The following is a 14097-nucleotide window of genomic DNA, read 5'->3' as shown; positions in this document are numbered from 1 at the left end:
CAGCAGAAGTATAAAGGTGACAACTACTCATCTCTCTTTGTCAATCAAACAAAGCACCCATTCTCACTGCAGGAGTGTGCCACGCTATGTCACATGCTTTCCATAAGTAACCTCATTTAGCCCTCTCTACACCAACATGCCTCCAATCTGTTCTTCCTTCATTGATAACTTTAGTATTAAGTTTTCCTTTTCTTGTTTGTTTCTTTTCTTTTGAGATAGAGAAAGTCTCTGTGTCGTCTTGGCTGTCCTGGAACTCACAGGAATTCGTATGCATTCCAAGCGCTGATTCACTGGCTTTTCATACCTTGATTCTTGGTACCTAGTGACTTCAACATCCATGGGAATGATGTCTCTGATTCTTTTTCTCTTGATTCTCTGCCCACTTCACTGCCAAGGATTTTCACTTCCATTTCCTTCCTTAACTAGCCCAATTTGATGGTCCTCCCTTAACCTTGTCATCCGGTGAAGGCTTCAGAACATGCTACTCTGCCTACAATCTCTTGTCCTCTTCTACTATGGACTTCCACACAGCCTTTTTTCAATCCTAATGAGCCCCAGCTGAGGAATGTCACCATCAACTAACTACACCCACCATGCTTTTTCTCTGCTCTCTTCTCAGCTTGAATTTCATAGCCCACCATCATACTCCTCTGTTAGCAAGCATCAGCTCCTTGGCCTCTCTCTCCTTCTATGAGGAATTCCTCTTGTATAAGGAATCTTACAATTCCAAAACAGCTGAATGTAGGTGGAAGGAACATCATGCAATTGAGCTGACTAACATCACTTTAAATTTATAACCATCAGTTTTTCTTCTTTCTCTTTAAAAATACTATTTCTTTTAGGCTGGGCATGGTGGCACACACCTTTAATCTCAGCACTCAAGAGGCAGAGGTAAGAGGATCTCCATGAGTTTGAAGCTAGCCTGGTCTACATAGCAAGTTCCAGGGCAGCCAGGACTAAAGAGAGACTATGTTTCAAAAAATTAAAAAAAAAAAGATTTTTTTTAATTTTATGTGTATGAGTATTTTGCCTACACGTATGTATGTGTAGCATGTGTGTGCCTGGTCAGAAGAGGGTATTGGGAGTTCCCCTGGAACTGGAGTTACAGATGTGAGCCACCAGGTGGGTGCTGGAAACTAAACTCAGGTCCCCTGTAAGAACAAGTGCTCCTAACATCCAGGCCAACTCTAGCCTCTCACCTTTTTTTTTTTTCTTTTGAGACAAAGTCCCACATAGACCAAGTTGGCTCTGAAGTTACTATGCTACCCATGCTGGTCTCAAACCCAAAACAATCCTCCTGCTTCTGCCTCCCGAATACTAGGAATACAGAAGTGTTTCACCACACACAGCTTACAAACATAATTCTCACTACCTTCTTCTCTACCTCATTTCACTGATGGTTCTACTCATATCTTTTATTTATTTACGTATTTATTTATTTATTTTGATTTTTTGAAACAGAGTTTCACTGTGTAACGTCCTTGGCTGTTCTGGAACTAGTACTATAGATCAGGCCGGCCTCGAACTCACAGAGATCCACCTACCTCTGCCTCTGAGTGCTGGGATTAAAGGCGTGCACTACCACCACTCATGTCTTATTTTTAAAAACAGAATGATCCCATGGGAACCCATCACGTTTGTAGCACTCCATCTACCAGCCAACCTGTGTCTGTACTGACTACTGGAATGTCCTCCTTCTTCCTGTTGACACTGACAGCACTCCTCTGACCTTTGCTGACTCATCCCCACTATGCTCCAGTATCTTCACACCTGCGGGTGCAGGCTTCATGGCAAAGCATATGCTGAGTTTGAGCAAGCCTCCGGCTCAGTGACCAACACTGTGAAACAATACAACCCTTTGATGCCCACCCTCTCTTCCAATAGCCACCATATTTCTTGCTCTTCTTCTTTCTAATCTTGTCTTTCCACTTTACCATCCCATCATCTTTCATCCAACTGGGCTTCAGGCCACAATTCACCAAGACTGTCGTCACCATTTCAATCCATTGCTTCAATCTCAAACTCTCACATCAGCATCTGACTCAAGTGACCATTTTTGAGGTTGAAGACATAGTCTTCTCTTGCTTTTTATGATACCAGCACCTACAGGTTGTCAATCTGTCCCAAGGGCCCCTCTACACCTTGATGGCCTTAGCTGACCCCTCTTTCTCTTGACTTCTAGATGAAGGCTCAACTCTGGACCACTGCCTGTCTAGGTTTCCTCTGGTCCATGGTTTTAAATATTATCCACATGTTCATGATAAACAAATTCTATCCCTAGTCCTGACTTACTTCCAGTACTTTAGATTCTGATCCTCATCTTTGTATTTATCTTTACTTAAATATCAAAGAAGCAGTTAAAACAGGTAATGGAGAGATGGCTCAGCAGTTAAGAACACATGCTCAATTTCCAGCACCCATATGGTGTCTTTTTTTTTGTTTTGTTTTGTTTTTTGTTTTTTTGTTTTTCAAGACAGGGTTTCTCTGTGTAGCTTTGCGCCTTTCCTGGAACTCACTTGGTAGCCCAGGCTGGCCTCGAACTCACAGAGATCCGCCTGGCTCTGCCTCCCCAGTGCTGGGATTAAAGGCGTGCACCACCACTGCCCAGCTTCCATATGGTGTCTTACTCCAGTTCCACAAGTCTTGTTCTAGGAGATCCAATATCCGATTCTGACCTCCACAAGCATCAGGCACTCAAGTGGAGGTTGGGGTCGGAGTGCACAGACATACATACAGACAAAACACTCATACACATAAAATAAAAATAAATAGGGCAGTGGTTGACACATGCCTTTAATCCTAGCACTCAAGAAGAGGCAGGTGAATCTCTGAGTTCCAGGCCAGCCTGGTCTACTAGTGAGTTCCAGGACAGCCGGGAAACAACAATATTTTCCAAAAGTATTTGTCAAAAAAATATTAAAATAATAAAAAAATAGTTCAAACATATCACCAAAACAGAATTTAAAATTTTGTCCCCATCTGTGTCTTTTATATCCCTTCTCTCAGTAAAATATGACACCATCCACACAGCTGCTCCAACCAAAATCCTAAGTTTCTTTCCCCATGTTTCTGGTACCTTTCATTCATCTTTTCTGTCTTACACAATTCTATCTTCCAAATAAATCCCAAATGCCATCCTTTTTCTCCTTCCCTTTCTCCCTGGTCCAAACCATCCTCTCTTGCCTGCATCACTCCAACAATCTCCTAACTGCTTTTCTCACTTCCCCACAGAGCAGCCAGACGCATCTTTAATATACTTAAACCCACTGTGCTCCTCCTTCTGGGCTTCAAAATCTCCCAAGGTTCCCCACCTCCAACTCTGTAAAAAATACAAACACCTTGTAGGATAGGGTCTTGTCTCATGCTCTGATTGGCTCACACGCTTCCCGCTCTCACCTAGCCATGCTCTTTTTCTCTGTCCCTTGGCCTGATTACCCACCAAGAGTTCCTTCTGCCCCTAGCACTCTACTAGTCTCAGCAAGTCAGTCACCTCTTGGTTTACAGGCCGTTCCCTTGGCTCACTTTCCTTGACCACCCAAGCTGTGTCACCGCACATGGAATCACCACACTCTATACAACTACCAGAGACTGTCTCGCTTATTTATTTTGAATGTTCTCTTACTCTCCAAGAGAATGTAAGGCTCCATTAGAAAGAGGCCTTGCCTGTCATGGCACGTTTGTATACACAATGCTTAGAAAGGTATCAGGCACAGCAGAAAACAAATTGTCAAGTGAAGGTCAGAATCACCTTGAAAGGTCATAGTCATTCCTTAAATGAGCACTGCATTTAGCATACAGCTTCTAGAAACCTTATGAGAATGTGGGAACACTCTCATAATTCTTACTGTCAGGTAAAGCAGATAAAGTCATAAGAGGAATAATCATATTCTTGCTTCTTACTAACAGGATATAACCCATTTTCTTGAGATGAGAGAACATGCTAACCAAAAATGTAAATTTGCATCATATATGGCAATTATGGCATTATCAATACTGAGGCCAACTAGGATTTCTGTAAAATGGCCTCTGCTGGCTTTTCTGGCAAATTTGTACTTACTTCGTAAAATCTTTCTGGCAGGTCAGAAGTTCCAGTAGGAAAAGTATATACGGTGGATGGAAGCAGTGAGGCTGCCCAAGGGATTCTGTACAATACTGAATTATCCTCAGGACTTCAAGGATGCTCTGTGCTTGGGCTTTCCGCAAAGAAAGAACCTTCACAACACTGGAGACACAGTTCAAGTCAGGAACGTCCGAAAACAAACCCTTCCCCCACATTCTGAAACCACGTGAACCAAAGTCAGTCCTGTTGTGAGGGACTGGGCGTGTCAGAATGAGTGCTACCTATAGTCAGCACTAGGCAGCACCACAAACCAGTGTGCACCAACTATGCAGAATGCAACAGTTTATTATTTATTTTTAATAAGTAGTTAAAAAAGAACTTCAGGGTCTTTACTTCCCCTTAAGGAGGCAAAGCTTTAATTCTTAGGCAGAAAATTTTTCACTAACATAGGCCTGTGGACAAATAATTTTTTCAGAAAATATCAAACCCTAAATTTCTCCCTTGCAATATGAAAAAAATTTGAAGGTAGTGTCTTTTTAAGCCAGGTGTGGTGGTTAATGCCTATAATAGCAGTACTCAGGAAGCTGAGGCATGGGGATTGTTATGAGTTCCTGGTCAGTCTGGGCTGCAGAGTAAGATTAGTATCAAAAAACCAGAAGAGGGAAAGGATAAGGAGGAAAAGGAGGAGGAGGAGGAGGAGGAGGAGGAGGAGGAGGGAGGAAAGAAAGAGGGGGAGGGGAAGGAAGGAAGGAAAGAAGGAAGGAAGGAGGGAAGAAAGGAAGGAATTAATTAAAGAAATGATTCCATTTTAAAGATCCATGCAAACATTACTGAGATACATGTTATATACAACGAAGGGTACACTTTGTTTGTTTTTTGACACAGGTCTATTAGCCCCAGCTGTCCAGGAATGCACAGAGGTCCACCTCCCTTTGCCTCCTAAGCACAGAGATTAAAGGTGTGTGTGAAGATGTCCAGCTATAATTTTTTCCTAAGACAGGTCTCATATACCCCAGGTTGTGTGTGAACTCAGGATGACCTTTTTATTCTTGTGCTCCACCTCCCAAGTGCAGGAATCACAGATACACCACCACACAAAGTTTTAACACAGTACAGGGGTCAAACCCAGAGCTTCTTCACGTGGAGTGAGCATTCTACCAACTGAGCTATATCAACAGCCCTCAGTGTACCAATTGTAGTATTTCCTTAAGGAGGAAAAAAAAAAAACCCACACAACCAAGTTTTTATCCTGAATATTTTAAAACAAATCTGGATGTACCCTAAATATTATTGATTCATTTTATTTACTTAAAAACTTTATACACTATATTTTGATTTTATCCTTTCCCTTATCCCTTATTTGTTCATTTTAAACAAGAACTTCATGCCTTTGACTAGAGTGGGTACCTACAGCTTGAAAAGGATAAGTGTTGGAAGAAAATGACTGGCTCACCTCTCATGTGAGAGCGACTGATCTTTAATGAAGTCCATGACCTCCTTCAGCACCGGGTATTTCTCTTTCACGGTGGGGACTGGCCTGCTCTCCTCCATGGACCTGAAGGAGAGCAGCCGGAGTCGCCCTCGGGTGAAGGGAGGCCTCCGGGTAGGGGTGGACGGGGATGAGGGCTCTTCAGCTGTGGACGCTTCTGCAGCGGAGGGGCCACTGCTGGGTGGCAGCTGTGGCTGGGTCTCCGAGGCAGGACTCTTGTTGCCTGTCGTTGGGGCTGGTGCTTCTGCAGAGGACGCTGAAGCCTGGAAATGCTCTTCCACCACAGAGCTTGTCCTCTGGCGCCTGTCAAGTGGCTGGAGATGATCAGTCTCATCAACAGGCACCAAACTGTCACAGTTTTCTCTTGAACTTTTGCTTGTGGGCAAAAATTTCAGTAATAAGAGACTTTTCTGAATACATTCTTTTGCTAAATGAAAACAAATGAAGAAACACAAGAAAAAGTCAAAATTAAACTTACAATCTACTTTTGGATAAAATAATCTATTTCAACTCCATGATTTATGGTAAGAAATGCCTTCCTGAATGCTGTGACATGTGCACCTACAGAACAGAATCAGATCTTCTCTCACTGTACAAATCAGGATCTTGCCATGAGGACAGCGCACTTTCTAAAGTTTTACAGAAATGATTATTTCAAACACTTATAGATATAGCAGAAGAAGGACCCTGCCATATACTCAACATTCAGCCTCAATAATTATCAACTCACAGCCAATCTGGTGCCCCACTCCCAATCGCTGATGGTCTGCATACAGCTTCCAGGCATTGCACTTTCATCTGCAAATATTTTATACAACTAGAGCTTTAAGACATAGTACAACCAGGCTGGAGAGACGGCTCAGTGGTTAAGAGTGCAAACTGTTCTTGCAGAAGATCAGAGTTTGACTCTCAGACTGACATTACGCAGCTTACAACTTCCTGTAACTCTAGTTCCAGGACATCAGAAACACTCCATGGGCACTGCACTCATGTGCACATACTCACACACAGATGCACATATATATACATTATTTTAAAAAAATCTTAAAAAGTATCATAGCATGATAGCATTTTAAAAATGGTAGTTATTTAATTTTCATGGCTAGTCAATGTGCATATACTTTAAAAACAGAACAAGATATAGCTCAAAAAGCACTTAACAGCCGGGCGGTGGTGGCGCACGCCTTTAATCCCAGCACTCGGGAGGCAGAGCCAGGAGGATCTCTGTGAGTTCGAGGCCAGCCTGGGCTACCAAGTGAGTTCCAGGAGAGGCACAAAGCTACACAGAGAAACCCTGTCTTGAAAAACCAAAAAAAAAAAAAAAAAAAAAAAAAAGCACTTAACAATTCCTATGAGAGAAGCCACTACAAAGACACTCCACTTGAAGCATGGGGGTGAACAATAACTCCTCTCTGGCATCTTCTCCATTTCCTTCCTTACATCCCTAGGTCAACACAGCTCAATTAAGATAACCTGGAAGGCAGGACACCTATTCCCAGGTTCAAAAAGGAAACACAATGGCCCAGCTGTGGTAGCTGGTATTGGCACACTCACCCAGGCTCTCTGGGTTCACCTCTGCAGCTTCCAAACCACGTTTTTCTTCTGCGTCACTCCCCAGGCTCACCAAGGACTTCTGCTTCATCTCTAACTGGGGAGATGACAAGAGCCACACAATTACGCTGTCAGACAGAGTAGCAAGTGTAGCCATGGAAAACTACTTTAAAGGCACATGGTGCTACGGCAGTGGAGGACATCATAGCCATCACCCAGTATGGCAACAGCACTGAGCTGTTTTTGTTTGTCTTTAGAGTCTCTTCACTATGTGGTATCTGAAAGGGGTCTGCATCTGTGACCTCATTACTTTAAAAACTGAGAACTGGAGACCTATAACTCAATGATAGAGCACTTACCCTGCAGGTATGAGGTCCTAGGTTCAATCCCCAGAACCTCACAACTACAACAAATAACTAGAACACTGAGGCTGGAGGAGCCTTCCTTTAAAGCCACTAGTAGAGACAAAAAAGTAGAGGTCTGGGGAAATGGGGTCTTGGGAGGGTCACATATACAGTCTGCTACAAAGGTCAGACAACAATCTGAAGTCTATTCTACCCTGAACACAAGGGTGATGCCCCCTTCCAAAGAAGGGTGTTGAGGGCCAGCCCCAGCAATGGTTATAGCATGGTCCATAATTCAGAGAGTCACGAAAAAGGGCATATCTGATGGAAGACTAAGGTCTCAAAGAAAAGAACGGCATCTTATCCAGCTGTCATCAGTCACAAGCTATGGGTATCAGAAGCAATAATCTACAAGTATCTAGTCAAAACCCTTTTAAACACAACTACTTGTGGTAGCCGACTTTCTCAGATACTATCTGCCTTTCAATTTTCATTAGGAGTGCTTTGTTTCCTCTGCAGGTACTCTTGATTCTCCTCCTACCATTCTTTTATTTTAATTACATTTTTAGGGGGAAGTACGTGTACTATAGTATACACATGGAGGTTCAAAGACAAGTGGTGAGGGGGAGTTCTTGCTTCTCCCAGGGACAGAACTTAGGTCGTCAGACTTAGCAGCAAGTGCCTTATGCACTGAGTCATATTGCCAGATTCACACCACACTTTTTTTTGGGGGGGGGGGCAATGTTGGAGCTTGAATCTAAGGTCTTGCACGCATTTGGCAAGCACTCTGCCACTAAGCCACACCTCCAGATAGTTCTCCTCATTCCATTCATTTCCTAAAGGAAACTAAAAGGCGTTTCTTTTGAGAGATTCTATTGACCTTGGTCTCTACCCATCCAGTATATTTGAGGCATTAACCATGTTCTAACCCATGTAGATCCTATTTTGTCCAAAGTTGTCTGTTCCTAGGTAAATCCACATGTTTTTGAAAGAACTATTATAAATGATTTGAGGTTATCTTTATCTCAGCTTGATATTTCTGGGAATCCATTTAGATTACTTCCTTCACTGAATTATCTAGCTAGATGTCTCAGAAAATAATTCCCAACACTTCTACTATCTTGCCAGGAAGCTGTAACTAACTTGATCAACTCCTTCCATTCATCAATCACATCCATCACCAAGTCATCCTTACCTAACTACTGAGATTAATCCCCAGCTTTCAATTTCATTACCTATTCTCTTTCTGGTTATTTAAAGATTCTTCTCAATTACTTACTATCCAATATTTAAGATACATGATAGCTCAGAAGTAGAACATTTGCCTAGCACATATGAAACCCTAGCATCTAAACAGACAGACAAATGAACACAAAGCCTTTCATATTTACCAATTCATCTGCAATCCGCTTTTTCGGGGGTAGAGCTCATTATCAAATCTGTGAGAGTCACCCGTACTGATACATGTAGCTCTACTTCATTCACTTTTATTGTAATATAATACCACATTATCATACTACATTGTGACACAGTATTATATAATTATCACATACATGGCTGGGGATGTGGCTCAGTTGATAGAGTGCTTACCAAGCATGCACGAAGCCCTGGGATTGATTCTTAGTGAAACATAAATCAGGCATGGTGGCTCATGCCTATAGTTTTTGCTCTTGGGAGGTGGAAGTAGAAGGATAGGAAGTTCAATACCAGCCTCAGCTACATAGGAAATTAGAGGCTATCCAGGGCTACAGGAGCCCCGTCTCAAAAAATAGAAGACACACACACACCAACATTGGTTCTTCCACGTTACTGCTGCAGAACCGTTCCTGTAACATGCCGGGGGGCCTGTCCTCTCCCTGACACAGGCACTGCTGTTCAGTACCATAAAGAAGTCTTTAGAGTTACAAAAGGACAGAGAGGGCCCAGCTGAACACCATTTCCTCAGCATTTTCAACACTTCATCAAATTATATCCAAGGGCTCTAAAATAGTTTATATCTATTCATGACTCTGACTGAAGTTAGTTTATCACAGTGGGGAAATCTAAGGCATATCACAGCTTCATGGGAAGGAACACCTTACCATCCATATTCGAATTCCATCTGCCAGAGAATACACCTGAGAGAACTCTTCACTCAGGGCTATCTTGCCCCCGCTGTTTACTAGGGAAAGAAGAAGAAAGGGAGAGATTACATTCGGCTGGCACAATTCACTCCTGCAGCATTAAGCCTCTGAATCCTAACACCCTTCTGACACACACTGGGGATGGCAAAAGAGGAAAGGCACAAAACCTAGTTGGGTTCTCCATGTCATTTCCATCTAACAATTTATGAAACAGCAGTATTATTAAGTGCACAAAATGTAGACAAAAATATAAAGAAAACTGAAAATAAAAAACTTTAATATTGAGATTGAATTTAAAAATCTTTCACATGGTGACTGGGGAGATGGTTAGCACAGGGATTTTGGATCTCCAACACCTACATAAGCACCTATAACCCCAGCATTCTAGGGGGCAGAGATGGGAGGATTCCTTGGGCTCCTTAGCTAGTCAGCCAGCTTAGACAAGAGTTAGGGAAAAAAAGCACTCTGACATGAAAAGCAGTTTATGGTACATTAATAAGAAAGCAGGTTATGAAACAGTATAAATGATCTGACTTTTAAAAAGACTACCTCTAAAACATGGATGGATAAATACATATGCACATGAAGATATCTAAGGCCAGGTAGATATGCAGAAAAATGTTGGCAGAAGTACTATGATAAGATTATAGGTCACAATTACTTTATCTTTCCTTTACTTTGTAAGCCTCTAAAAGAATGGATACAATTTTTCTGACTAGAAAAATTCCAACTCGCATTTTAAAATAATCTCTGAAGCCTATCCCTTCTCCTCATCAAAAGCAAAAGCTAATATCCTAGAACAGGGTAAAGCAGGCTCTACATCGGGCACCAGGAGTGCAAGGCTGGGAAAAAGACATGATCCTGGCCCTCACGCAGCTTACAGTTTAGTTGAAATCTCTCATTTTCCTGAGTCTAAAGAGGTCATACCATAATATGATGGAATTAAGGCAACTCAAAAGATTAGTAATAACCCAAGTTTTAGACAACAATGAAGAAAAGTTACAAAAGGCCATTCTCAATGTAGTTCAGTTTTGAAGAACTCTTGAATGGTTCCTAGACATGATATATGTATCATAAAGACAACGGTAAAGGGCCAGGAGTGGTGGTATCTGCCTAGGCAGGTGGATATTTGTGAGTTTGAGGCCAGCCTGGTCTACATAGAAAGCTCCAGGCCAGCCAGGGCTACATAGTGTGACCCTGTCTTTAAAAAAAAAAAAAAAAAAAAAAAAAAAAAAAAAAAGACAGTTACAGAGAGAACTGAGACAAAACTTGTCCCTTTCAAACTGGTAAGGAAGGCTAAGGGTACAGCTCAGTGGTAGAGTGATTGCTTAGCATTACAAGGCCCTGTGCTTGATTCCTAGCTCCCCCAAAACCAAAACAACGAACAAGGGAAGATGATGTAGGAATAACCTGTATATACCAAGATACTTCTTGTTCCCTTATTTTGATTAAGTGTTTCTCTATTGCAAATAAATATGACATAGAGATATGATTTGACCACTCCCTATAAGGACATCTTCTGTGTTCAGCTTTTGGTCCATGAGGCCTTTATCCCTCTAACAAAAAGTCCCTCAAGTAACAAAGATGATTCAGCTACTTTACCATAATTTGACTACAAAAACATATAATTTCTTTCCCAAAACCATGCAGATGACCCCTCCCCCATTGTTCAGTGAAAATATATTCTTCCATTTATCACTCATGTCTTAATGTAGGTTTATTTAAGTAGCTTTCTAAAAATAGGTAAGATTTGAGGAGGAGAAATTGAGATATTTGGAAAACAGGAAATAAAACAAGAACAAAAGGGCTGAGCCACACAGGTTACAGAGATCATAATATGTAATAATGACACAAGCCAATCACCTGCTCTAATCTGGGGACACATCTGTTCCTACTTATTTTATCTGCACTTGAAAGAACATTTACCCTGCCAAAGAGTTTGGGAAACCCATACCTCAGCTTTATGTAGGGTTTGAAATGCTTTTCCCTGAATAAAGATGAATGTAGAAACCCTCCCTCCCTCCCTCCCTGTGGACAATGAGGAAAGGAGGTGCAGAAAGGTTGTCTGAGCATGCTGAATCTGGGGCTATGAGCTATGTTCCTTCCGTTAAACTTCTTGGTTGTAGTTTTCCATGGGAGTTCTGGATAAAGTACCTGCTAATTCTGCAGATCAAGGTTACCTGACACATACTGTAAGCTGCTAAGTGCTAACTGTAAATTAACCATTAATCTCTTGACCGCCAAAGTAGAACTGACAAGATTAAATTGCAGGCATGGAGTAGTATCTTTAAGTGTTTCTAGATCCTCATTAGATGGGCCTTCTTAAACCTTAGCAATTAGCCTTCAGATCAAACATATTCCCTGTAATATGAGTTACCATATTTTTGCAGCTTCTCATATAAATCTGGAGTGCGATACACCAGAGCGGCAAAGGTGGCGTTCACAGCTTGATCAATAGTGGAACCAGCAACTATATCTGTCTTTGGGGCCTGTTTTCTACATGCCTGTATGAATCCTTTGAAAAGTTCTGAATATGGCCCACAGAAGTTCTGAGCAGGCTCTGATTGGGCAAAATCAAGGAGAAAATGGCGGCAGGGATCATCAGGGATGTTCTTGACCTGGGAACAAGAGGAAAACCATCACATTTAACACACTCATTTGCAAACAAACAAATAAACAAACAAACGCAACGAGCACCTACTAGGACAAAGCAGAAGTAAAAACACAACACGGTGCAAGCTCTCAGGAAGCTTCAATCTATTTGGGAGACCAGACAGATATACAGGTTTAAAAAAGTAAACACAAATAAAACCTAAGAGCATTAAAACTAGCACTACCATAAAGCAAAAAATCACCCAGTGCCAAATACCTAGAGGGGTACCCAGTGCTGAGAATTCACAGAGCTCCTGGCAGGTCAAAGTAATTAAGAAAAGCCTCCTGAAGAACACAGGCTTAGGGATGGACACTGAAGGAAGGGATGCCTTGGCCCTGAGATACAACCATTTGCAGAGGTTAAGAGTCAGCGGGGAGACTGACCTGGCCTGAAGTCTCAGCTGGGGAGTGGTGGGAACTAGAGTCAGATAGGTAAGGTGAAAGGAGACTGTAGAGAGCCTTGACTGTCACACTGAGGAGTTTAGACTTCACCCTGTGAGCAATGGGGAGCCATTAATGGTGCTTGGCAGTGGAATGACAAGATAATGCAGTGATTAAAAACAAAAACAAAAAAACTTGGTAGGTCCTGATGTAATAATGCAGGTGCAAAGAGAGGGCTTGGGTAAAGATGGAGACCAAGGGGAGGACAGAGATGCACATCATAAGGAAGAATCTATTGGGTTTGTAGTTGACTGCATAGGAAGGGCAAGAACAGGGCACGAATGAAGAAAGCTATGGAGCAGTGGCCGAGGGCTGGGCAAAAATGACCACTGAACAGTCTGTTGGGGAGACATTCTGGTTTCACACTTTGGACTTAACGAGAGGCAGGATGTTGAAATGGAAATACCTAAGAGAAGACTGGAGTTTGGAGAAGAACTAGGGCCAGGAGGATTATGGGATTATTCCCATAGGCGAGACAGTAAGAGAGGACAGAAGACGATGTCTTGGGGGGTTATGGGAAAGCAAAGGAAGCCTACCCTTTAGAGAAGGAGGGGAAGGGCAACAAAGAGGGAGAAAGGACAGTTAGTGAGGAAAGATACTCGACTACCATGGACAGAAGGGCATGGCCTGAAGAGCGGTAGATTTAACAGACAGAATGAAGACCAGAAGAGAAAGAGCCACTGGGTTTGGAAATCAATCATGGGATAACTTGGGAGGGAGAGAGAAAAGTGGAGAAGAAGGAAGGAAAAGAGAAGAATGGGAAAAGAGGGAGAAATAGAGACAGAGCAAACTTGTTTAAAAATGTTATATACCTAAACTGAGTGCTACAGTTCAGTGGGGGAACAAGAGAGACAACACAGATCATTTCAAGTGTGACCCTGCGGGCACAAGAAGCACAGTCCACTGTGTGGTGACACCAAGGATTCACTGAGCACGACTAGTTCACAGTCATTCATCCACACTTGCCAACACTCATTGTATTCAGGCCCCTGCTGTACCAGTGAGGATAAAAATAACCACAGCAGCTCCAGCCTCAAGGAGCTCACAGCCCCACAGAGGTGCTAAGACATAAACACAGTGTTTTTAACTTAAGGCAACAGATACAAGCCACAAGTTTCCACATAAACAGAAAGGTGACAGAGGAGTAAATACCTCCTTCCCATCCTGGTGTGGGTGAGTGGGCCAGCTTGCTTCTAATTCTAACTCTGGACAAATCTGATGCCTGAAGACAGGTTTCCACAATGGAGAATTCAGGACTGAAGCCAGTTTTGCCTGTGATACTGCCATGTTACTGCCTAATTCTGTAGAGAAAAGGTGGCTCATGAGACTTCTATTTTTAATTCAGTACACAAAACTCTTTGAGCTGACAAAGAAAATGTTAAAAACTTTTTGGAGGAAATTCACCTACACTTCTGAGAACGAATGTGACACCTCATG

The 14097-nt window shown here is 42.3% G+C and overlaps 1 protein-coding gene across 1 annotated transcript in view; it reads right to left on the bottom strand.

The window, feature by feature from the left end:
• Zzef1 (zinc finger ZZ-type and EF-hand domain containing 1) overlaps positions 1–14097 on the bottom strand; it is a 131534-nt gene that overhangs the window by 51358 nt on the left and 66079 nt on the right. The window contains exons 25-30 of the mRNA XM_059271136.1: positions 13813–13961; positions 11945–12185; positions 9526–9605; positions 7104–7197; positions 5514–5976; positions 4058–4222 (exon numbers count right to left, since the gene is read on the bottom strand). Of these exons, the coding sequence (XP_059127119.1) occupies positions 4058–4222; positions 5514–5976; positions 7104–7197; positions 9526–9605; positions 11945–12185; positions 13813–13961 (1192 nt within the window). The remainder of the gene's footprint in view (positions 1–4057; positions 4223–5513; positions 5977–7103; positions 7198–9525; positions 9606–11944; positions 12186–13812; positions 13962–14097) is intronic.

This window comes from Peromyscus eremicus, chromosome 8a (assembly GCF_949786415.1).
Source record: "Peromyscus eremicus chromosome 8a, PerEre_H2_v1, whole genome shotgun sequence".
NCBI classification, from domain to species: domain Eukaryota; kingdom Metazoa; phylum Chordata; class Mammalia; order Rodentia; family Cricetidae; genus Peromyscus; species Peromyscus eremicus.
The sequence above is the reverse complement of the archived record's forward strand: the minus strand, read 5'-3'. Positions and strand labels throughout refer to the sequence as shown.